At 32.0% G+C, this 26,417-nt stretch overlaps 1 protein-coding gene across 1 annotated transcript in view; it reads right to left on the minus strand.

The window, feature by feature from the left end:
* The window catches only part of CEP192 (centrosomal protein 192), a 164,431-nt gene that overhangs the window by 86,943 nt on the left and 51,071 nt on the right, over positions 1–26,417 (minus strand). The window contains exons 16-23 of the mRNA XM_074279226.1: positions 19,808–19,962; positions 18,397–18,538; positions 17,332–17,483; positions 9,489–9,771; positions 8,450–8,590; positions 4,442–4,506; positions 3,179–3,388; positions 667–787 (exon numbers count right to left, since the gene is read on the minus strand). Of these exons, the coding sequence (XP_074135327.1) occupies positions 667–787; positions 3,179–3,388; positions 4,442–4,506; positions 8,450–8,590; positions 9,489–9,771; positions 17,332–17,483; positions 18,397–18,538; positions 19,808–19,962 (1,269 nt within the window). The remainder of the gene's footprint in view (positions 1–666; positions 788–3,178; positions 3,389–4,441; positions 4,507–8,449; positions 8,591–9,488; positions 9,772–17,331; positions 17,484–18,396; positions 18,539–19,807; positions 19,963–26,417) is intronic.

Raw genomic sequence — 26,417 nt, forward strand, 5'->3', positions numbered from 1 at the left:
CTCAAGGAAGGCTTCTGAACTGTCATCTTCTCATTTTACTTACAGGAGGAATGTCAAGATTGCTCAAATTAACACACATGAAAATAATCAACACTTAAGATTCATCAGATGATCAAAAACTGATCTCTCACTTATTGCTCTGCCGCAACTACTGCAGAAGCCACATGATAATGGTAAGACTGGAGTCCATTTACATTTTACTTTGTATTGTGTTATGTTAATTTAAGTTATGTATACATTTAAATTATCATATAATTAATGGTCAGCCTATTAGTGGATAAAACTTTATTAAAACATATAGTATAGTCTGTTACAAAATTATAATTTAGCTATCATAATTAAGAAATCACTAATAGCCACCACAAATCTCTAAAAGAAAATATTAATCTGGGGGTTGAGAAGCCTACAGGAAAACCTTTCTTGGGTCCATTTAATCAACTACAGGGAAATCTTTTTTGGGCCCAATTAATCAACAAGCATTTAAGATCTATAGTCCTAAATTAATCTAAATAAATGTTAATGCAGGGAAAAGAAAAACTGAGCATTTTTAAGAGACTGCTCAGTAGCTATCTCTACCAACATTTAAGAAAATATCAACTGGAGTGAAAGCAACTGTTAAAATTACAATAATAAGAGTTAATTAGGCCCCAAAACTTCAACCATTACCTGAAAAGAGAACATGCTGCTCTTGATCTTGTTCTAAATTGTCTGCTGACACATCAGATTCCCTCAATAGAGCTACAGGTTCTCTTTTTTCTGGAGATGTAATAAAGTAACCAAACGATGGCTACAAAATAATTGAACATGTTATTTTTTTAAATTTTCAAACTGTAATATAGGAAAATTTACTATAATGCAGTTCATTTTACAAAGTAGTTCAGAAATATTACAATCCATCATCAAACCCAACCCTCCAAACTGTCCTTTAAATAACTCAATTATAGCATATTTCATTGCAAAATGCCATTTCAATTTGATATATCTTGCATTAGTCATGAAAATGGATTTGCAAAAGGATTTTTATTTAACAATTTCCTCCTTAACCCTAGTTTCTCTACAATATATGTGAAACCAAAACAATAGAAAAGCATTTTGTACAACAATGCCACTTACATATCTCACAATTTAATAGACTATAAATGCTTTGTTCATAAAATTGGGGAAAAAAACCTTAAACCCAGATTTCTACTCTGCAGCACACTAATAAAATGCATAAAAATACTTCTTCTTCCATTTGCTTACCTCAACCTATTCATATCTGTCTAATCTCTGAAGAACCAATCAAATGCTACCTCTTCTATAAAGTCCTTAACTGACTACAATAGCAGTGGGTATACATTTTATGAACTTATAATTTTGTATTATATTTCATCCACTTAGATATTAATCAAATTCAAATAAATCTCCCCTTATTAGTTAAAAAAACCCTCAAATTTGTGGGTCATCCTAACTCTGTATATATACATACACACATATATACATAAGCACACATAAAATTCATACATATATATAAGTATATATATACACATACACACACACACAATTCATATATAGATGTGTGTAAATATATATAAAATAGCATTATATATAGTAGGCATTTAACAAATGACTGATTTTTATTAGAATGTAAGTATACTATTTGTCTGATACTGAGGGAAGAAAAGGAGATAGACACTAAGCTAAGCAATATTCTTTTGTTCTACAACAAAAAGTAATTATCTTTCAAACATTTTATTTCAAATATCCTCATCATTCAAGAGAGAAAAAAACACATCAAATAAAATTCACAATTCACAAAGACCTAGGAACAAGAAACAAAAGAGAATATTCTTTTTACCCTGATGAATTCAAAAGTATTTTCTTTTCACCTACCAATTCAATATGGATTAAGACAATTTCATCCACTTCTTTGGTCCTACAAACTAGGATCATCTAACGAAATGCATTTGCTATTTAAAAAAAAAAAAATGACTACAACTGTTTTTAGTGATTTCATTTGAAGTTGTAAAATAATTTTGCTTGGGAAAAAAGTTTGTCCTATGACAATTGGTCAAAGCTAACGATGGTAATAAAACCAAGTCTCAAATCAGATTAAGATGAAAAAAAATTATTCTATGTTGTCAAATAAGCTTTGTGAATTTAATTTGTGTCAATCTGAGGAAATAGTTTATAAAAATAATTCACAATGCTTTAGGCTCTCTGCAAAGTCTGAGCTAAATATATTGCCCTAAAATTTTAGTCTGTCCCAGTAGCTCTGGGACAGTCAATAAGGTATTTATGAATCCAACTCCCAATTAATTTATCAATCCAAAGAATTAACTACTTTTAAAAAATATATAACATAAATCTTCTAAAAGCCAATGTTTATTACTTTAAAATATCCATAAAATATCCCCTTTAATATTTTTCAATTCAAATATTAACCACCTATGTATAAAGACACACAGTAATTTACAAATTTCCTTACATATTTCTATGAAAACAGAAAAAAAAATTAAAAATTTTAAAAATCATCTTTTTTTGTATAATGTAACAATGTTTTAAGGTTTGGATAATAGATTTAGTTCAAAATCTGAGTTCAAATCTGATCTCAGACACTTAACACGTCCTAACTGTGTGACCCTGAGCAAGTTACTTAACCCCAATTGCCTCAACAACAAAAAAAAAATATATACATATATTTTATATATTATATATATAATATATATATATATATCATATATATTAAATATATTAAATATATATAATATATAATATATAGATAGATAGATAGATAGATAGATCTAGATCTAGATAGATTAAAAGCTTCCTGTAGCTCTTGTGATATGTTTTCACTGTCAGATTTTATATAGTTTTTTTAAAATAGTTTAAAAGTTTTATTGAAATGAATTTTCAATGAAGTTGAATGTTTTATTCAAGTTGAATGAATTATTCAATGAATAATGCAAAAAAGTTTCTATGTTCCAAACTTAAATTTTGATTTCTAAATATAGGAATGAATTTCTCCTATAAGAATATAGTGTACCTAAGTTTTTAAAGACTGTAAAATAGAATTAAACATAAATCTTTAAAACATGTGAGACAAATTATGGCCCATCATCTAGTACAGTACATAAGCATTAACTAATGGGATAATTTTTGGCTACTTTGATTTTTCTTTGTATATTCTAATACTTACCCTTTTTACATTATTATCTCCTCCAAGGCAGCCAAGTGCTTCAGATCTCTGACCAAAGAACTCCCCCAAAGAAAGTCGCAAATAACTGGCATCATCTCCAGCCATATCTGATGTGGTCAGCGATCTCCTCAACAAATTATAATTAATAGATGCATTCCATGATGTATCCCCTAGGGCACCTGAAGTGTTTTGAAGATCGATTTTCTCTTCCTATGAAAAAAATAATTTTAGGAGAGTGTTTAAATTTTAAAGATCTTTGTCATTTGCTTTTTAAAATCACAAATGAACAAAAGGAAGAAATCTAAATGGAGAGAGATATATTTTAATTCAATGGCATGATTTTTTTTTGTCTGATTGCAAGCCTCAAGATATTGGGTTTGATATGATCAAATTCATAACTAAAAAGATATTTTTATAAGGAAAATGTCTGCCCTAAAATCAAAAAAATTTTTAATATCTAGCATTGTTACTACTTAGAGCTTTTCATTACAATCAGAATTAAACTGCAAGGATATCTTAAAAACGAGTATGGTTCAGCAAGTTATTTATTCTGCAAAGAGAACCCTAAAATATTCAAAGTATAAAGGAGTAAAAAAGGGCTTCAAAGATATACAATGACTATATGCTACTTGATACTCTAAAACATGCAATAACCATGATCTAAATCCATCCCCCATTAGAAATTATGTTGACTACATTCTAGAAACAATGTAAAACATTGGAAAAAAAAAAAAACTGAATTGAAATAAGAAAAAAAAACTTGGTTTAAAATCCCAGACTTGACACTAGTTGTGTCTGACACTACAGCCAAATAACTTTACTTTTTTTGAACTTGAGTTTCTTATTATGAAAAAAAAAAAAAAAAGGTTATATTTATAATACCCACCTAAAAAGTCTGTAGGGAAAGCATTTTTGCAAGAATTAAAGCATCAAATAAAAACTTTTATTCAAAAGAAAATTTAAATTGTACCTTCATTCACACTAATAATAATAGACTAACATTTTATAGAGCATCAAGTCTGGAGTCAGAAAAATCCAAGTTCAAAATCTGTTACAGATATTTATTAGCTGTGTGAGCCCAAACAAGTAACATAAGCAGCCTGGCTTAGTTTCCTCAACAGTAAAATGAGAAGAATAATAATAGAAACTACCTCCCAGGTCTGTTATGAGGATCAAATAAGATAATAACCATAAAGTGCTTAATATATAGTAAGTGATATATAACTGCCAGTCACTATTAATGACTTGAAACAAATTACTAACCTGCATAAATCTGTGCTCTCTTTCAAATTCTTCTTCATCTTGAGCAATCAAAGCAATTGCTTCAGCTTAAAAAAGAGTTTGGCATAATAATATTAATGGCACCAACAACTACATATCTACAAAACTATGTATTAGTTGACAAAGAAAAATGCTATAAAAATAAACCTTTTTCAAGTATCAAAAAAAGGTCATAATTATATGGCATGTGAAATCATGAATAATTATCTTTTGAAATTAAGCCCTATCATATTTGGGTAAAAAAGTTATGGTAGAACAAGGAATAAATCTGGAATCAAAAGACAAAAGCAATCGTTCAAATCCTAACTCTACATGGCACTTATCTATAAATCAATCAATGAATGCTTCAAGTGAAATTTTATTATCTATATAAGTGAATAAAAACCAGGTTATCCACCTATTTTACCAGAGCTTCTAAAGATACCTCGTAAGGCACAAGATAATGGACATAAAAACACATTACAATTTCTAATATCAATTATTACAGGTTTCCTGTGCAATTTCCCTGTGTCACTAGTTTCCCCAGACTTCAGAAGTAATGCTCCTAAAGCATAACTGTGATCGTATCAGTCTTTTCTCAAAAGCATTCAAGTTTTTAAAAATAAGTTTAATTACCTTTATTAGTAACAAATTTTATTTTTAACTTTTTAAAAATGTCTCTAAGCTTTCCAGTGTCCTGAAAATAAAATCTAAACATTTTCATCTGTGTGTTCCGTACTTACCTTCAATTACCCTAAGCAGTCAAAATACTGGTTTTATAACTATGCTCCCAATCAATCCCTGTGATGTTGTTCTTCCAACCCCATATTTTAATGAATGTTTTTTCCCTGTAATTTCCCTTCTTATCTCTACCAGAAGAAATCCCTAAAAGATTTAGATCAGTGTCCACCCAATAGCCAGAATACAAAACTCATAGTAGTCCCTCTTAAAACATTTAATACATGAAGCCTTAAATTTGTGTATGAGTTATCTTCCTTAGAGAAGTGTGGTAAATGTGCTGAAGCAGTTATAAAGTTATTACAATTGACCTGGATTGCACTTCCACTAACTTGTATCTCCTGCTTCTCAAGTGAAATATTATGGCTGATGTGATCAAAAGAAGAAAAGCATTAACATTAAGGGGGATTAGGAAAGATTTCCTGTAGAAGGTAGGATTTTAACTGGAACTTAAATGAAACCAAGAAATAAAAGAGGAAATAATGTTTCAGGGATGGAAGATGATGAAAAATGAAAGGAATTCTTCTTTTGCTCTCTATAGCTTTTCATAAGTTCCCATAATATTAAAGATCCTTTATCTTTAAAGTGAACTTTTAGTGAGTTTGATATTTTAATCTAATTCACATGGCAATAACATTGTAAATTAACTTGGGTAGAACTGTCCATTTTTATTATATTGGCATGGGTAGGACATGAGCATAAGATTTTCCTTTTAAATTGTTTCTCATATTATAAAGGATCATTTTATACTTGAATCTTTACATTTATTTTGTGTGTCCTGGCAGAATGATCCCCAAGTATTTTGTTAATTTTATAGTTAGTTGGAAAGGAATTTCCTTTTCTAATACTAACCTGTTGAATTTTGTTATTATTGTACTGAAAGGATGATTTTTTTGAGGATTTATTTTGTAGTCTAAAAGAGCAATAATCTTTTCAAATTAATGCCTTTGGCAGATTCCCCAAGGTTTTTTAAGTATGTTATCATGTGATTAGCAAATAGTTTTATCTCCCCTTTCCTATCTTTATACCTTTCTATGTTCTTATTGTTCTCCAGTCACTCTCTATTGTCTTATGCAGAACTACATAAAACAAAACTGGTAAAAGTAGGCATTGTAAAAGATAAAACAGATAACTCTAATTAAGTGAAACTGAAAAGCTTCCCAAAAAAATCATCTAAGATAAAAAGTGAGGGGAGGGAGAATCCATCAAACTTCTCAGAAGAGAGCTTGGTATTCAAAATACATAAATAATTAACAGAAAAATATAAAAATAAAAGTGATCCTCAATAATTAAATGGTCAATGGGTATAAACAAAGAAAGAATTGCAAAATATTAAGGAATATATGAAAATAATCTTCCAAATCACTAATAAGAGAAATGAAAATTAAAATAACAATGAGGTTTCACCTCATGCCCTGAAAACTAAAAATGGTAACAGATGCCAATAGCCAATGCTGAAGGAGTTGTGATTTACACTGGTAAATTGATAGAGCTATATGAATCAGCACAACCATTTTGAAAATCAATTTGGAATTATTTGAATGAATTGAGCATAGTATCTAATCCTTTTTGCCTTAGAGATTCCACTCTTACTCCATTACTTATTTGATAAGAATAAAATTTCCATATACACCAAAACCTTTACAACTACACTTTCCATGGGGATAAAAAACCAATATATCATCTGGGGAATGGCTAAGAAATTTTGGGAAATAAATCAATGAATAAACATTTATTCAGCTAAGATTTTAATCCATGACTTGGCTAGAAGTTATTTATAAAAACTTATGAAATATAACAAAGGTATAAAGTTGAACAAATAATTAGCATAAGAATGACAAAGAATCCAAAAGGATTGGCTAAACAGGGAAACTCCTACACTTGGGGACAAAAATTCAAAAACCCTCTACCCTAGAAACAGAGCCCCACTTTAACAGAGTTTAAAACTACATAATAAGGTAAGAAAACAAACAGCCACCAGAAGTGGCTAAACAACAGTTTCTATGAAACTGTTCTAGGGATTTTAGTAAATTGTAATCTCAATAAAATCCAACAGTATGTCAACAACTAAATCACCTTAGGCGGGATCAAAAGGGGTATAGTATCAAGAGAGGTTAAGGTACTCTATACATTATACACCTAGAGTATCACATTGCACGAAATTTTATGAAGGGCAATGACAAGGTGGAGCATATTGAAATAAGGTGTCCATCATAGCAAGGAAGATGAGACCATGTCACAGAAGAGAACAATTGACAAAAAATATTCAACTTGGAGAAAATACGGTAAAGGAAAGAAGGAATCAAGGGAGCTGTCTTAAGGCATTTTAAAGTCTCATAGAAGAGTAAAAATTAGGCTTGTTATGCTTGGCCCCAAAGAACAGAACCCAGGGTTCTACCAAATGAGTAGAGGTACAAAGAGTCAGCTTTTAGAAATATTCAGAGCTATACAAATGTCTTAGGAGGAAATGCATTCTCTGTTAGTGAAGGTCATCAAGCAGATACTACATACCATCTGTCAGATGTCTTTGGGAATAAAAGACATCTGAAATTCTTTCTAATTCTGAGATGTTCTTTCAAATAAGATCATTTGATCCTGCAAAATCCCATTAAGTAATTTTTACCACTACTTTTGCCAAAATGCTATAATGGAAGAACCTAATGAAAGTAAGTTGCCAAAAAACTCCCAAATTCCCTTTCAGAAAAAAAATAAGAAAAAACCAAACCCATTATTAAAGTTTTTAATATAGCTGAAATCAGATTAATTTATAATCTGAATCAACTTTTTACTGACCTTACGGACTGTCTTATTCATCTTTATAATCTCTATCTTGAACACAATAGGGTTTAATAAATGTAATATTTCCTGAATTGAAATGAGACTAATTTTCCATTAAAATGTAATATTTATTTTCTAACAATTTTTTTACTGATGACATGAAAGGTATCTTTAATGTGAATGAATACATTTTCATTTTGGCAATAAAATTTTCAGAAATGGAACATATGAATATATCTATGTCAGCTCTAAAAAGCCCATTGCTGTAAATGAAAGAGAAGTACCGATCCAAACTTTAAACTTCTTCACTAAGAATAAAAAATCCCAAAGGCTAATCTTTATTGATTGCATCAAGTTAAGTTTATTTAAAAATGCCTTTGAAGAAAATATAAATAATATGTACTGTATTTATCATCTCTAATTATACATAGTGGGGGAAAAGAGGGAAGAGGAGGAATTCAGGAATGAAGAAAACACAGAATAACACATACTTACATCCAGATCTGAATTTTTCACTTCCTTCATTATCTCTACAAAGATTTAAATCTTGTTCTTCATCAAAAGAAGTATAATAAGCAAGATCAGTAACCCATTTGCCTTCTTCATTTTGATAGACCACACTGTGTGGTAGAGCACCTTCAGAAAAAGAATTACACAAAAAAATATCATGACAGAGAAAGTAATTTAAAAATTAGTTTTTAAAACCCTTTAAAATGTGAGATTTGGTTTATACATGAGAAAAATGTGTTTCATGATAGATTACCCCTGATAGATCGTGATAAAGTAAGAAATAATACATTTTCCTTTTGGCAATAAAATTCTTGGAATTAGAACATATGGTCAGCTCTCAATCTTATCACTGTCAATGAAATGGTTAAAGTACTATCTTATATGAAGAGTAGCTAAAATTAAGCACGATAAAAGCAACCTGCTTAGGAAAAAAAAAAAGAAAAAAAAACTAAAAGACTCAGTAAAAATACTGGAAAAGCCTATATAATTAAAGGGGAAATGTTTAGCTCTCTGATTAAAAAAGAAGAAAAAAAAAAACTACCACCAAAAACATTTAACACCAAAACATTACTCAAGTATATAAATTGTCAATTTCTAATTTTCAAACAGATCCAGTGCTTAGCATAAAGACATTTAACCAAAATTAGTGAATTGAAAAAGAAAGAAAATTAGAACTATTTATCGAGGACTTTTTGTATATCTTATAACATTAAAATACATACATATATTATTGCTTTCAATTATATTGTAAGCACACCTTTGAGGTTCCCAAAAATGGTTTTATTTTTGTCAATGTGTCCCAAGCATATAGAAGGATACAATATTATCAAAAATTTAGACTTGCTATTCTAGTATGACAAAGTAGAAAACAAAAGTCAATTTTTTTAAGCCTCATGGAACTTCTCTATAGCTTTGTGTGTTATAAAAGGAGAAAAAAAAATCTATTTGTATGTTTCTAACTGAAATGTTTATCAATAAAATATCTAATAAATATTTTATTTCAAAAACAAACAAAAAAAATTACCATTTTTCTTCTTTTCACTGTAATTCCAATTTTCACAAATCCTCCTATCAGTAGTAGGTGACCAGTAAGCATCAACTGAACTAAATCCATTTTCAAGAAGTTCCACAGAATCTGCAGCCACATATTTCTGAATAGATATTTTTGGAGTTAGAGTATCATCTAAGGATCCGTCAGCTAAATGCAAGACAGCTTCAGAATCTGATACAGTCTTATTTCTATGAGAAGACTGTATTCCCAATTTTAAGGAGTGAAGATCAAAACTGCCTTGATTGATATTTGTGTTCTGAAAATAAAGTAGATAAAATTTTATCTTAAACTCATTAACTGTCTTCCCCCACACCCAAAGAGATGGAATAGAACATTTTCCAGCTAAAGACCACTTAGGTGGTTAGTGGAAAAGGTCTATGACAGGGAAGAGTTCAATAGGTAGTCCTGGTGCAAGCCATACCAGCGCAGGCTCAAACCCTGCCTCTCCCCCAGCCCCAAGCCAGCAAAGCAAGAACGGGTCTAGCAATCTCTGAATCAGCAGCAGTACTGGTAGCTTCCAGACCTCTCAACACAGAGACACAAAAAAGGATTTGGAAGGTCAGCAGAAAAGATCTGTGGAACCAGAGTGGGAGCCCAGCATGCAATTCCAATGTAGCCCCTCCCCCCCAGCAGCCCTAAACCCAGCAAAGAAGGACCTCCAAATCAGCAGCAGCAATAGCAGTTTCTGGACCTCTCAGCCCAGAGACGCCTAAGATAGCTTTTAAGGTTGGCAAAAATGGTTTGCCAGTAAACCAAGACTGAGCATGGACAGTGGTGGTAACTGCACCTTCCTGAGGCCTCATCTCCCAGGAGGTCTCTTCATTAACACTGAAGAAGGACTCTAGTGCTTTAGCACACTAGATTTTACAGCTACAGTAGGGTGGGGACACACCTAAAAGCTTCAGGAAAGAAAAGAATGCTTGTGGTCAGGTTCCCAGAAGGATCTTTGAAAACAGCTGCAAAAACCTCCTGAGGTTTGGGACACTATGACTTCCACCCTAGAAACAGAGCCCCACTTTAACAGAGTTAAAAACTACATAAGGTAAGAAAAAAACAAACAACAGAGAAGTTTCTGACAAAGAAAGTTACTATGATGACAAAGAAGATCAAAACACACGTTAGAAAATAATAAAATCAAAGCTATTAGATCCAAATCCTCCAAGAAAAATCAGAATTGGTATCAGACCATGGAAGAGATTAAAAGGGATTTGATAATCAAGTAAGAGAAATAGAGGAAAAATTAAGAAGAGAATTTAGGGTGGTGCAAAAGTAAATACAAAAAGCTAATGAAAAGAATACCTTAAAAAGCAAAACTGGCCAAATGGGAAAGAAGGTACAAAAGTTCAATGAAGAAAATAATTCCTTAAAAAAAGTAGAAAGTAGAATTGAACAAATGGAAGCTAATGACTTTATAAGACATCAAGGTACAATAAAGCATAACCAAAAGAATGGAAAAATAGAAAACAATGTGAAATATCTCATGGAAAAACAACTGACTTGGAAAATAGATCTAGTAAAGATAATTTTAAAATTATTGGTCTGGGACAGCATTTTTTTTTTTTTTTTTTTTGCTGAGGCAATTGGAGTTAAGTGACTTGCTCAGGGTCACACAGCTTAGGACGTGTTAAAGTGTCTGAGACTAAATTTGAACTCAGGCGCTCCTGACTTCATGCCTGGTGCTCTATCCACTGTGCCACCTAGCTGCCCCTTGGACATCAACTTTCAAGAAATTGACAAGGAAAACTGTCCTGATTTTCTAGAAACAGAGGGTAAAGAAATTGAAAAAAATCTACCTATCACTTGTGAAAGAGATCCCAAAATGAAAACTCTTAAGGAATATTATAGCCAAATTCTGAAATTCCCAGGTCAAGAAGAAAATATTGCAAGCATTCAGAAAGCAACAATTCAAGTACAGTGGAGTCACACTTGGTTAACAAATGATTTAGCAGCTTATACATTTAAAGACCAGATGGCTTGGAACATAATATTCTAGAGAGCATATGAAGCTAGGATTACAACCAAGAATCACGTACCCAGCAGAACTGTGTATAATGCTTCAGGGGAAAAAGTAGACATTCAATGAAATAGAGGTTTTCAAAGATTCATGTCCAGTGCTGAATAAAAAATCTGACTTTCAAATACAGGACTCTGGAGAAGCATAATGAGGTAATTAGGAAAGAGAAATCATAAGAGATTTAAGGTTAATATGATTATATTCCTCTATGGAAGGGATCTTATGAGCTACATAAGAACTTTCTCATTGGGGTAGTTAGGAGTTTGTGTGCACAAATGGCACAGATGTACATCTAATATGATGGGATAACATTTTTTTAAAAATGAAATTAAGGAGAGAGGAATGTACTGGGAGAAAAGGAAAGGGAGGAGAATGATATAAATAATTTTCCATAAAAGAGGCAAGAAAAAGCTTTTACAGTGAAGAGGAAGAGAGGAAGAGAATGAACCTTACTCTCATCTTACAGAAGAAATAACATGTACATTCAATATGGGTAAGGAATCTACCTAATCCTGAAGGAAAGAAGGAGGGGAATGAGAAATAGGAAGGGTGATAAAAGAGAAGGCATATTGGGGAGGAATAGTTAACAGCAAAACACTTTTGAGGACAGACAAGTTGAAGGGAGAGAGAAGAATGTAAATATCTTGTCATCTCTAAGTTATAATCCTTCTCTAGGAGGAGATCTCTTTTCTGTAAAATCTTTTCCTCTGTGAGGTTTCTTGGGAAGCTTCTGGAGCCTCCAGCCAGAGCGAAGGTAGAATCTTGAATCCTCTTCTTCCAGAATCCTGGCTCTGAATCTCCTTGAGCTTTCCTGAAGGTCACATCAGAGTCCTACTCTTCTAAAGGCTCTTTGGGTGTAACCTCAGCTGCCATCATGCCCCACCTATCTTTTGATTGATATCTTGGAGCTGGGTTCCACCTCTCATTTCCCTAGGTCAATCTACATTCAGAGGCCCAGTGGAAGCCCTTGTAACATTTTGGACATGGAGTTTCAGGTTTTCTCTCACCCTGTCCTCCCACTCTATCTCCATATCTACACTGAGCTCTTAGATGTCCAACTTTTCCACAATGAAAACATCACCAAGTTTCTCTAGAAGTCCTTTGCCAAGAGGGAAGATATATTCCTTATCCATCTTTCCATGTTCATCATAGTCTGGGTGTAAAAAGTATTTGTTTCCACTGTAGCACAGTGTCTTATGATCTCCTCTAAAGGAGCATCTTTGTCTAATCCCCATATAATTCTTTTGCAAATCTCATTGGCATTTTCCTTAGCCAGATGTCTGGTCATTATTTCTGTAGCTGCATTTTTTCCAACAGTTCTTTTGACAGCAGTTTGCAAATGTTCCACAAAATCCACAAAAGGTTCATTGGGACCTTGCTCTATTTTAGTGAAAGCCCCCCTCCCCCTGGATCTTTCTGTCCGGGGAGGGAACCCCAAGCTTTTATTGCAGCCTTAGCAATTTGCTCATACACTGATATGCATGGTATAATTAATCTGTTCTAAATTCTCTCCATACTGACCTTCACCAGCTAACTGCTCAAAAGTGAATTGTGTGTTAACTCCTGTTTCCAAATTGCGTCTAAGTTGGATCTTACACAACAGATTTTGACCAGGTTCTAAACATGTCCTTGCTATGAATTTCCAATCATTCGGGATTAGGACTTCATAAGACAAACCATCTATTAACATTTAAGCTGATATAGCCCCATAAAGGGTACAACCTATTTTCAAATCTTTAATTTTATTCAAATCTAAAGGTGTACATCTTCTCCTTTTTTGACATACAGAGTCAATCTCTTCAATCACAGGATATGCATGTGTAAAATCACTTATATCCTGTCCTTCTCTCTTAGCTTTAATCAATGCTTTTTCTAATCTTGTCATAGGCTGCTTCACAGGCAATTCTGTTTGTGTTTCTGCCTCTTCCCCTCCTCCTTCTTGCTCCACCCCTAAAGGGTTAATTGAGGGAGGAGATGGGAAATGTTCTTGTTGCTCAGAATTGTACTTAACTTCATTGTTATCTGATTCATCCTTTTCACCTAGTTTAGTTGACACCTCCCCAGTTTGCTCCTTCTTCTTTTTCCTTATTCTAAAACTTATATAATTTCCTAAAGCCAGTTGAATTAAATTGTAAGTTTGAAGTGGAAATTGAATTAGGTTGTTACAGTATTGACAAAATTACTCTCCTACTAATTTCCATTCCTTTAGATCCAATTCTTTTTCCACAGAAAAACAAGGACATATGACCTGCACAGTTTTTAAAAGTTCAGTAATCTCCAAATTATAATCAATCCTTGGCTTTTCATAACCTTGATAATGCTCTCTAAACATTTTCCTTGAGCCCCATTTCACTGAAATTCTACTTTAGCTCTTTAACAAAGTTTCCTTTTTACTCACGCTTCTGGGTCAGAGAGACTTTTCCACTGAGATCTGGATCAGAGACTTTTCCACTGGAATCAGGATCGTGTCAGTCCCTGTTTGGGTGCCAAAATGCAGAGGCAGCTAGGTGGCGCAGTAGACAGAGCCCCAGCCCTGAAGTCAGGAGGACCCAAGTTCAAATCTGTCCTCTGACACTTAACACTTCCTGGCTGTGTGACCCAGGGCAAGTCATTTAATCCTGTTTACCTCAGTTTCCATCTGTAAAATGGGCCAGAGAAAGAAATGGCAAACCCCTCTGATATACAAATTGCCAAAGAAGCTCCAAATGGGGTCAAGAAGAGTTGGACGTGTGACTAACAATACTGAATAACAACAAAAAGTCCTTGAAAGTTCTGACACCTTCTAGTTGAAGAACACTAATAGTGCAGTTTAATTTAATTTAATTTAATTCAATCAGCAATATTTAATCATCTACTTACATGCTATGCATTGTTTTAGGCACTGGGGATAAAAGACAAAAGAGGACAAAGTCTCTGCTATGAGAGGATCTATGTTCATGTGAAGGTCCGTCTAGCTCCCTCTGAAGGGCTCAGAATCAGCCCTACTCAGGATAAGCAAAAGTCTTTGCCCCATGTTGAGCACCAAATTGTAAATGCCCTGTCGTCTCAAAGTTATTATCCTTCTCTGGGAGGAGATCTCTTTTCTGTAAAATCTTTTCCTCTGTGAGCAGGTTTCTTGGGAAGCTTCTGGAGCCTCCAGCCAGAGCGAAGGTAGAATTTTGAATCCTCTTCTTCCTGAATCCTGGCTCTGAATCTCCTCAAGCTTCCCTGAAGTTGTCCCGGGAAGTCTTGTTCTTCTCCCAGTCTAGACTCTCCTTCCAGACTGCCATCTAAACTCAATCTCCCAGTCTAGATAGCTCTCCAGGCTCAATGTTGTCTCTTTTATCCTTGCAGAGAATGGAATTGTGAGAACTCCCAGGCGCTCCCTTCAATCAATGAACTTGCTCCTTTTAAAGGTTGTGTAAACTCCTTTTCAGAAGTCTAAAGGTGTAAACTCCTAAAAAAAGGAGCAAGTTCATTGGTTAAAGGGAGCGCCTGGGAGTTCTCACAGTTCTCTTAGAAAAAGGCTCTCAAAAATCACCTTTTCCAACTCCTTTTCTGGGTATAAACTGGGTCTCAAAGGGGAATTAATTTGCCCAAGGTCAGAGATCCTAAATGGCAAAATCAAGATTGGACCCCAGAACCTGACATTCCAAATGCAAAACTTCTTTTACTATATAATTCCACATGGCTTATGTAATGATGAAAAAAAAAAAAAAATCCTATACTGATGAAATTCTCAAAAGTCACACACAGCATTTTCTTATTTTTAAAAAAATTCTTAAATAGACCTCTCATTAATCAGTGAAGATAAACCCTCTTATCAATATACCTAATAATCTTTTTTCTTCCCAGCTAAAACTTGTGCAATTCTTAGCTGCTTTTCCCCCAAATCCCTCAGAACACACATATCCCAAAGCAACAGGTTTTCTAGTTATTCTAAATTTTTAAAATTATTTTTATCAGTAAAATCAACATAGTATGAAAAGTTTTAATCAATGTAAAAAGCCTTAATATCACAACACTGAGAGGGTAACCCATTAAATATTAGGCCAATCCTACATATTCTTTTCAGTTTTTCTCCCCCCACACCTTAGCAACTGTCATTGCTTACTTGTTGCTTTAATACTGTACCTGCTTCTAGGTTTCTTTGCTCTGATTTGCTGTGTCTAATGTGCTTTGAGTGAAGACCTCTCCACTGAATGAAGTACATGAGCTAAAGTATGAGTAAAGCTCAGAAACTATATGACATTGATTTTGACTGCCATAAAACCTTTTTGCTCAAAGCCAGGTCCCAGATACTAGTGGTTGCTGAATAAATAAATATGGTTAAGTGAGATGCTAGGTTATGGGACAGAACAATTACCTGTCATGGGAGTTTTTAGATAATATAAAGCGAGGTAGCTAAAGTCATCAGGGAATAAGAAAAATTTGAGCTTTGCCCTCTGGAAAATAAGAGGATCAAAAAAAGAACAACACAGTTTGTATATAAAGAGGAAGTAAGAAGCCAAACTATGGAAAGCTTGAAAATCTGACTGTGACCCAAAAATTAAAGGATTATTTACCCAAATGAATAGCAGCTAAATATCACTCTCAATATGAATTCTATCGTAAAAATGTTTCAGCAATTTTGAATAAGAGAAGAAGCATAATAAAGTGTACTGTAGGAAAATTAAACTAGCATTAATATGACAGAATGCAGACAGAGGGGAAAAAAAAATCTACAAACTAAGAAACAATAGTAATCCAACCCAGGCATGAGATCTAAATTAGGGTATTACCTAAACAAATTAGGGGAAAAGCACCAAAAAGTTGAACTAAGGTGCCTTAATGACTAGACTGAATTTTACTGTAATACAATTTCATCATTTATAAAGTAGAACTACTACAAAATATATACATACACATACATATATACAGATGTATGTGTGTGTGTATATCATCACACACATCACAGAATTTTACTGAGAATAAAAAGAACACATAAAAAATTATCCACATACTAAAAAATAATAAATACTACAAAAGAAGATTACATTTTTAGGAAGACAAAGAATCAAAGTGCATGTGTATATACATATACATATACAAAGTTTAAAGCATTAGGCCCAGGGTTAGAATTTAGAGTTAGGGATACGATTGAAACTATAAAAATAAGATAAAAGTTTTGACCAAACAGTGCCATCAGTATCAAAGACTGAATTAACAATTCAATATATAACATCTGAGAGCAGATAAGAGCAACAAAGTTTGTTAAAATAAATGTTTCCATAAATTGAGGAAATGGCTAAAAAGGCCAGAGCATAGTACACAAAGAAATGAATAGTAGGAATTCTAAGAAGGGAAAATTTGTATAAGATGAAGTCCAATAAAATAAGCAAACTGATTAGGACAATCACTACAACTATGTGAATGAAAACATCACTAAAAGAAAGTCCAATTTTAAATAACTGGAAAACCAATGAAGGTCTTGGAAAAATTCTGAAATTCACACATGAGCATAATAAAAGAGGAGGACAACCTAAGATAAGATTATTGTATATGCTTGACATACTCACTATTTCAGATGATTTGGGTTTTTGTTTTTAATGCATTAGAGAAACTTTAATCAGGACTTAGGAAAGGGTGCTCTAATTTGACTAACAAAGACAAAAGGCATCAATAAAACTTATTTTTAAAAGGTGAGGGCTAAATATGTTTAAATTTTGCTCATAAAGGTATAATGCAATGGTTTAGGTGAAATAAATTTTTCATCTGAATGATCTGAAAGCAATTCACTCAAATATTCTCCCCATAAAAACTGAAAAAGAAAAGTTGACTGACCTTGCAGTATGGGACATTATTCACTGAAGGATTACATAATGAACCATCATTTTCTTCTCTTAATCCATTTTCTTCAATTTCCCAAGTATTAGAAGGAAACCTTGGCACATTGTCCATAATTCTTTTATCTTCTTCAGTGCAGCCTTCATTCTCTGCAAAGTATAAGAAGTTTAAGTTTTATGCTTTTAACTATCTTGTAAATTTATATTAGTCTGCTGATAATGTCTCAATATATTAAAGTCATAATATAACAATTATGGCTATCATTTATATAGTGACTTCAGGCTTGCAAAGTACTTAAAAATACTTATTTGAGCCTTATAACAATTCTGAAAGCTGCCATTTTATAGGCAAGGAAATTGAGGCAGGCGACTTGTCTAGCACTACACAGCACTACAAGCAAGTAAGGATCTGAGCTGCTCTCATCTTCACTGATTATTCTCTCAGTCTGTGCCACCTAACTAACTTATCATTTTAATTTCTTACCTCAGGCATAAGTATGACTTAAGTATAAGAGGGAAAAGGGATTTTAGAGCAACAGAGGCTGTAAATATATTTACAACTAAGACTAGTAATATATTTTGTACAGAGCAAGGTTCTTGGGAGATGATAGAGTTAATATTATAAATATAACTTAAAACTTACTTTCCAAAACTAAAACTTTAACAGCCAAATACAAATAACACTGTATAACCATGCTAATCTAAACTTAATTAACCTTTACTTAATAAGTAACTGTATATTAAAAAAAAAAAAAAAGCCAGCAAATAGTATTGTGCAAAAGTTATAGCTACATCAGCCCTTTTCTTAATGCTAGGCTATATATTTAATTTAAATAGTCCTATTAATAAAGTACCTAATAATTCAAAGCTCAGAGGAATTATCATTTTGCAAAGGAATACTTACTGTTAAAGCTTTAAAAGTTGCTTATTTCTTCTACGTTCCACAAAAATTCAGCAATACCTCTTTTCTTCCCCAAATAATAAGTCACACAAATTGAGTAATAAAAACACAAACAAAAGTTAAAAAGAATTCTAATAATGAAGGGAAAATGCTAATACCTACCAGAGACAACTGGATTAACAGGACTCTCTTCACTCTGTCTGGAGTTAAGTTCAGATTTCATAACAATTTGTGTCCCAAGAGAATACACAGAGATGTTATCTTCAGATTTGGGTCTATAGCTTGGTCTATTATTTGCATTCACCTGTTTAAAGAATATCAATACTTTAGCTAAAAATTTATAATTTGATATTTTTAAAAAATTAAATCTGAAAATCTCTGAGGCATACAAAAATAAGAGGAAAAAAATTAGAGGAAGAAAATTCTTTAAAGACAATATAAACTTGGGCAGCTAGGTAGCACAGTGGATAGAGCACTAACCCTGAAGTCAGGAGAACCTGAGTTCAAATCTGACCTCACACACTTAACACCTTCCTAGCTGTATGATGCTGGACAAGTCACTTAACCCCAACTGCCTCAGCAAAAATTAAAATAAAATAAACTTTTTTTCATTGTAAAAAAAAAAAAAAAAGTCATGATTTGTGAGTTTGTTAAGAGCAGTTATATTGAAAAAATATATTTAAGATAAAACCCTATGTGTCTGGTAAATGAGTGTTGGTATAGACTATGTGTATATCCTTTAAACAGTCAAGAATATATGCCATTAATATGTTTATCATTTGAAAAATCACTTTTTTCCATAGGAAAAACATCAGCTTAAAAATGCTTTTTAATAAAAATAACATGCTCATTTGACTATTATTAAAAGTGACACTTAAATGGAGGAATTGTTAATTTGTAAAGGGTAGAGAATGCAAAACAGTTATTTGTGATAAAGGATAAAAAAAGTGAATACCAAAAAGCCAGGACACTTAAAGGTTTTCTACTGTCCACTCTCTCAGAAATATAAATATGCCTTCAAAGTAGTAGAATAACACTTCTTGTCATTTAGATTATCTGAGAATTAGGTATCTATAATTAATATACATAATCAGCAAGAAATTCATTACTGAATTAAGAACAAATTGTGGTTTCCTAAAAGATTTCATTTTATAACAAATGTATTTATGAATTAGTTCTTTGAAAGTAGACCAAATAAGGGGCAGCTTCGTAGCAAAGTGGATAGAGCAGAAACTGTGAAGTTAGGAGGATCTCAGTTCAAATCCACCACAGACACTTTTAAGGTGGATGTGGACTGAGTCCTAATCCCATTGCCTCTCCTATACCACCCCTATTCGCCTAAAAAAGAAAGTAAACTAAGTTTGTGATATGTGGTAGGCCAAAAGGTAGGTAGCACATATTTCATATTAGATCAAATCTGTGGCAAATGAAGTTTAAAAAAAAAAAAAAAAAAAAAAAAAAGCTATTTTAACCTGGTAAGAACATTAAAAAATTAGCAACATTATATAGTAACATATAAGTAACCTATAGATATCTCTATAATTTTAAGTCAATGAATCCATTAATATAATACCTGGCTGGTTTGATCACTTGATTGCTTAAAAGTTGGGCTAGATTCCGAAAGTTCCTGTTCTTCCTGATCTTCTCTTAGCATTTCTGGGAATGCTAATTGTTGAAAATACTCTTCCAAATGATCATCATAAAACTCTTCATCATCAATGTCTTCATCTTATAATAATAAAAGAACGGATTTTAGAAGCTCTTAGAAAACTGAAGTTTATTTTTATTAGAAAGATAGTTTAATCTCTCTCAGTGGTATAAGAAATTTATTTTATCATCTCAACTTTCAGAAAAATTATCAGAAACAGAATATTTCCAAGTGATTTAACCCAGAAATTCATGCATAGTTCAATATTAGAGAAATCAGTTAAATAAAATGAAAACCATTATTTTATATAGAGGAACACAAGTAAAATATGTCATCTAATTTGAAGTTTTCTTGAAATTAGGCCTAAGAATTGGAGAATGTTCTAAATATAACAGGATTGCTATTTTCACATCAGTTATTATTAGTTATTATTAAAGCTAAAATATAATCATACACACCAAGAAAATGTAAGAAGAAAGTTAAGTTAATAAATTTAATAAAGTTCATTTGTGCTTTAAATGCTACAAATAAAATCCATAAAAAGTAAAAGAAAACCATTCAAAATCCAGAAAATAAAAAAAGACAACACAAAGATTAACCCATCAAGAAAGCTTCCATAGATGAATGGATGTCCATCGGTTGGAGAATGGTTGGGTAAATTGTGGTATATGAAGGTTATGGAATATTATTGCTCGGTAAGAAATGACCAGCAGGAGGAATATAGAGAGGCCTGGAGAGACTTACATCAACTGATGCTGAGTGAAATGAGCAGAACCAGAAGATCACTGTACACTTCAACAACAATACTGTATGAGGATGTATTCTGATGGAAGTGGAAATCTTCAACATAAAGAAGATCCAACTCACTTCCAGTTGATCAATGATGGACAGAGGTAGCTACACCCAGAGAAGAAACACTGGGAGGGGAATGTAAATTGTTAGCACTAATATCTGTCTGCCCAGGTTGCATGTACCTTCGGATTCTAATGTTTATTGTGCAACAAGAAAATGATATTCACACACATGTATTGTACCTAGACTATATTGTAACACATGTAAAATGTATGGTATTGCCTGTCGTCGGGGGGGAAGGAATAGAGGGAGGGGGGGTAATTTGGAAAAATGAATACAAGGGATAATATTATAAAATATATATATATATATATATATATAATAAAAAAAAAAAAAAAAAAGAAAGCTTCCATAAAGACAACATAAGCTGTCTTTGCAGAAATAAAAAAATGCTTAAAAGGATATCCATGACTATATGTTTAAGACAACCCAAAATGGTAAATACTGCAATACTTCTCAAATTAAAATTGGATTCAATGCAATCATGAACAGATAGTTTTGCAAAAAATAGATCGAACAAAAACTTATACAGTTCTACAAGTAGGCAAAATTATTTCTATACTCAATGAAATATCCTGCCAAATTTCAAAATATATTATTGCTGAAGTAATTATCAATTCTATCTAGGACCAGATTAAAAAGAAAATAGAACAACAATAGAGAATAGAATTTAGAAACAGAACTAAACATATATAAATCAACAGTGGAGGAAATTTTTAACTTAACATGCTGAAGAAACAACAGGCAGATACAACTAAATAAAATGTAAAATGTTACATAATAAAAAATATAACAGATAACATAGAAAAACAATTGCAAGGAAAAAAAATCCTTTAAGGTTAAGCTTATTTAATAATCTGTAAGATTACATAAACTTAAACAAATATCCATGCCCCAAGAATCCTAAGGATATATATCATTCCAATACTTTAAATAATCACTTTCTCAAAATTTCAAACTATCAAATAAGAGAAATACAATATAAATGTCAATAGCTTTGCATTTCTTGCAAGCTGGTAAAAAAAAAAAATCACAAAAAAAATTTGTATGATAGGGTTTTGGAGAGAAACATCCTATTATTATCTGGTTGATGAAATTAAAAAACAATCTTTTGGGGATGCAATCTGGCAAGTTACAAATCTAATAGCAGCCAGTAATTTCTAACAACTAGAAATACACTCTGAGAATATATATAAAAAGGAAAGAGACCTTTCAGCATAAAAATATTCAAAATTTTTTTTCCCTAATGATGGAAAAACTGAATGAACTTGTATGTCTCATCATTATGATTTATTACTGTCCTGATAAATATGAAATGTAAAGAAAAAAGACTTTTCATAGTCTATGTAGTGATGCAAAGTCAAGAAAGTAGAATTCCAAGTACATAAAGACACATAACTATGTAAAAATTTTAAAACTACACAAGAGAACAGAAGAAAACTATTTTTTTCAATGCTCTTAACTTTTCTTTCAGAAAATAGGTTAATAGCTTTAATTAAATATTTCTAGTTCATGTTGTTTTAGCTTGAAAAATCAATATTCATAAAAACCTAAATTAAAAAAAAAAAGTTTGCTTTTGTCAAGTAGGATTTACATGTTTCATGTCTAACAAATGATAGGTTGATTTACTTTACTAAATAAATGTTCATATATTATATCCCAAAAGGCTATATTATATATAATTGTATTATAACTGTTACTACTAAGGTCTCTATCTCATAGATCATAAAGGAGGGAAAAGGACCCACATATGCAAAAAATATTTATAGCAGCTCTTTTTTTTATAGTGGCAAGGAACTAGAAATTGAGTGGGTATCTATCAAGTTGGAGATGTCTGAATTAACTTAATGATATATGAATGTAATGAAATATTGTTCTATAAGAATGACGAGCAGTGCATTTTTCCCCCCTTTTTGATCTGATATTTCTTGTGCAGCACGATAATTGTGGAGGTGGGGGAAAGAGAGGGAAAAAATTTGGAACAAGGTTTATGTGTAGAATGTTGAAAATTACCCATGCATATGTTTTGAAAATAAAATATTTACAAAATTGAAAAAAATTACTTATCTTTTAGTGATTTATAACATTCTTTTATAGGCATATTTTTAGTTAGAAAATATTTTGAGAACTGTATACCCATTTCCATTATCTAATGTTGAATACCATTTGGTCTTATTTTCTATAAGTTGTCTATAACAAATACCAGAAATTCAAAGATATTTATTTGGTGGAAAGCTTTTTTTTTTTTTTTTTTTAACTAACAACTTACCTTCTGTTTTAATTAAGCTAATGTAAAAGTCCACTTTATGGAATAAAAATTATTCCTTGTTTGGTTAAGAATTAAAAAAAAAAAAAAAAAAAAAAAAAGTAATGATGAAGAGGCTGATTTTCAAAAAACCTGGAAAGACTTACACATGAACTGATACTGAGTGAAGTTAGCAGAACCAAGAGAATACTATACACAGTAATAACAAAATAATGTGATGATCAACTGTGATGAACTTGGCTCTTTTCAACAATGCATTGATTCAAGGTAATTCCATTAGACTTGGAATGAAAACACCAACCACATCCTGTTATAGGCCAGAAATCTGAACTTAAAACAAGGATTCTTACAAGGTGCTAACTCAGTATATTTGATAATACAATGGTTATCTAGTTTAGCATAGTTTAGTACTTAATATATTTCTACAAGATTCACACCTATGATAATGTAATTATAATTGAGCATATAACTGGGACAAACTCAGGCAGACAGATTTATTCCATCTCACACTACCATGGTTGGCAGGCCTGTCCTCCTTCGCTTCTCCACTGAAACCAAGACTCCAGAAGGCCTCCAACAAAGCTAGCCTGAGCCCCAGGCAAGGAGACAAGACTATGAAGGAGATAATAAAGATTTTTGGACTTTATCTCTGGATATTCTCACGGTGATTACTCTTGCTGAAAAACACCCAAAGATCTTCAGAAAACCAACCAGAACACTACAACATTCAGAGAGAGAATAGATGGAGAATGAATGTGGATTGAAACAGTCATTTTACTTTTTCTTTCTCATGATTTTTTCCCTTTTGATCTGATTTTTCTTGCACAACATGATAAATATGGAATTATGTTTAAAAGAATTCCACATATTTAACTTATAAAATAAAATATTCAAATGAAAAAAAAAAATTGAGCACCTTCATAAACTTATCAACAACAGAACTTTATAAGTAAATCATATTTGTAAACCATACCAAAATAAGAAAATGAAAGAGAAGTAGAAAACTTTTCTATAATCTATAATCATAATTTCTATAATCATAATTATATGGCTAACAAAGATACTATTAAACATTATCTATACAATAATGATAATGTTTCTTCACCTTTGTCTAAAGAAATGATTTGTCTAATTCACTATTTCTAAGGCCTGTGTTCCAATTTTTTTTCTGAATGTACCTACCTACCATTTTTAGCTCTCAATGCAAAGTATTAACAATGGGCCTAGACTCGAAAGACTATTTTTCATTCAGAGTAGAACAAAAGAAAACTTCCTTGCAACCACACTGTAGGGAGAATGTCAACCTTGAACACAAGTCAAGAAAGCAAAGAACAAGATTTCAGTAATAGGAATTTTATAATGAAATAAATACTTCCAACACTAGCACAAGATGTATGAAAACACAATACGCTCTTTCATCAAAACCTATGTAATATACTCTATATAATAGGGTTGATAGACTTAAAGTCAGGAAAATTTCGTTTCAAATATCATCTCCAACTTCTACTACTAGGAATGAGAGCCTACCTCAGGAAGAGGATTGTTATGTTATATAAAACCTTTTCAAACCTTGAAGCATTATTGTTACAATACATTGAACAGAGGTGAGAACAATGAATGATTTTATGTAAAGATAACAAAAGCCTATGTGCAAAATATAACCTAAACAAATGTTTTGAAGATAGATTTTTTTTTTAAAACAAAGTCTATAGTCAAGACTATATCATCTACATAATAATAAAACTATGTGAACCTGGACAGGAAACTTAGCTTTTCTTAGCCTCAATTTCTTCATCTATACAATGAAAATGATGACAATACCTAATAAAGTTGTACTGTGAGGATTAAATAAAATAACTAAAACATTTCTACCTAGAAGAACATAAATAACAGAGCTGGTTTAAATGTCTGTTTAGCCAAAAGTATGACTATAAAGTAATGAGAATTGTCTTCTTCTACCTCAAACTAAACATTTAAAAATAATTTAATTTTAAAAAGACAGGTTCTCCAAGAATATAGGTGAAAGCATCAATGGATTATGTTCCCCAAGGTTAAAAATGCTCACCTACTGTACAGATTTGCTATCCCTATAATCCCTAAATTGAGACATTTTTTTCATTCAGCCCCATGCCTCATTCTATTTCTTAAACTTCTCTAAGTATATTCTCTGTAGACTTCAAAAACTAATAATATTCGATTCAAGGAATCTTGAGATAATCCAGGAAAATAGCAATTTTTATTCTTAATTTTGTAGAAGTTCCCATAAAACAAGAAAGCCAAACATATCATTTCCAATCCCCTACAGAAATCTGGATGAAGGCATGGAAAGGGGAAAAAGAGAAAACAAGTGTAAGAACAAGTATGGGGACAGAATGCCCTGATAATCTGCCTTTAAAAAAAAAAAAAAAAAAAAAAATCAAGTGATTCCTAGAGTCTAGATCCTTAAAAAATTCTAGGAAAAAAAAAGAAAAAAAAAAAAAAAAACTTGAGATGGGGATGACCCAGTTCAATAAAGTTATGTTTCAGAAAAAAACAAAATTCTAAAGGCTGAAATTTTTTTCAGTTTTAAGCTAAAAGTGGACAACTAGCTAGTACCATACCTGAAAACAGAAAGACCCAAGTTAAAATCTGCCCTCATACACATATTAGCTGTTCGATTCTGGGAGCAAATCACTTAACCCTGTTTGCCTCAGTTTCCTCACCTATAAAATGAGCTAGAAAAAGAAATGACAAACCACTCTAATATCTTTGCCAAGAAAACCTTAAATGGAGTGATGAGAAATTAGCTGGTCATGAATGAAACAATAAGATAAAAATAATTAAACCAAGAACACTGCTTACTTTAAGTCAAAACTGGATAGCACTAAGTGAGAGAAGAACTACATTCATTGCTGGTACCCTGGAATAGAATGCTGGACTTGGAAATACCAAGACCTGAATTCAAATCAAAAGCAGTATTATACAGCTATGTAACCCTGAGAGCAAGTCACTTAACCTCTTGTCCTCAGCTTCCTATATGAAAATAGGGATAATAGGATCTACGTCCCAGGATGATTTTGATAATCAAATGAAATGATATAGGTAAACCTTTCCAAACCTTAAAGTGCTATATAATTACAGACCAATCAATAATCAGTGAACATTAATATAGCAACTGCTATGTGCAAGATAATGTGCTAAGCACTAAGGAAAGAAAAGGAAACAAAAAAGAACCTATTTGGAGCACAACATAGAATTTTCACCTTTTTTATTGTTTCCTTTTTTTTTCCTTTCTCATTCTTTAAATCTGATTGTTCTTGTGTAGCATAATAAATGTGGAAGTATGTTTAGAGGAATTACACATGTTTAACCTATATTGGATTACTTGCTGTCTAGGAGGGAGAATGGAAGGAAGGGAAGGAGAAAAATTTGGAACAC

This window comes from Sminthopsis crassicaudata, chromosome 1 (assembly GCF_048593235.1).
Source record: "Sminthopsis crassicaudata isolate SCR6 chromosome 1, ASM4859323v1, whole genome shotgun sequence".
Classification (NCBI taxonomy): domain Eukaryota; kingdom Metazoa; phylum Chordata; class Mammalia; order Dasyuromorphia; family Dasyuridae; genus Sminthopsis; species Sminthopsis crassicaudata.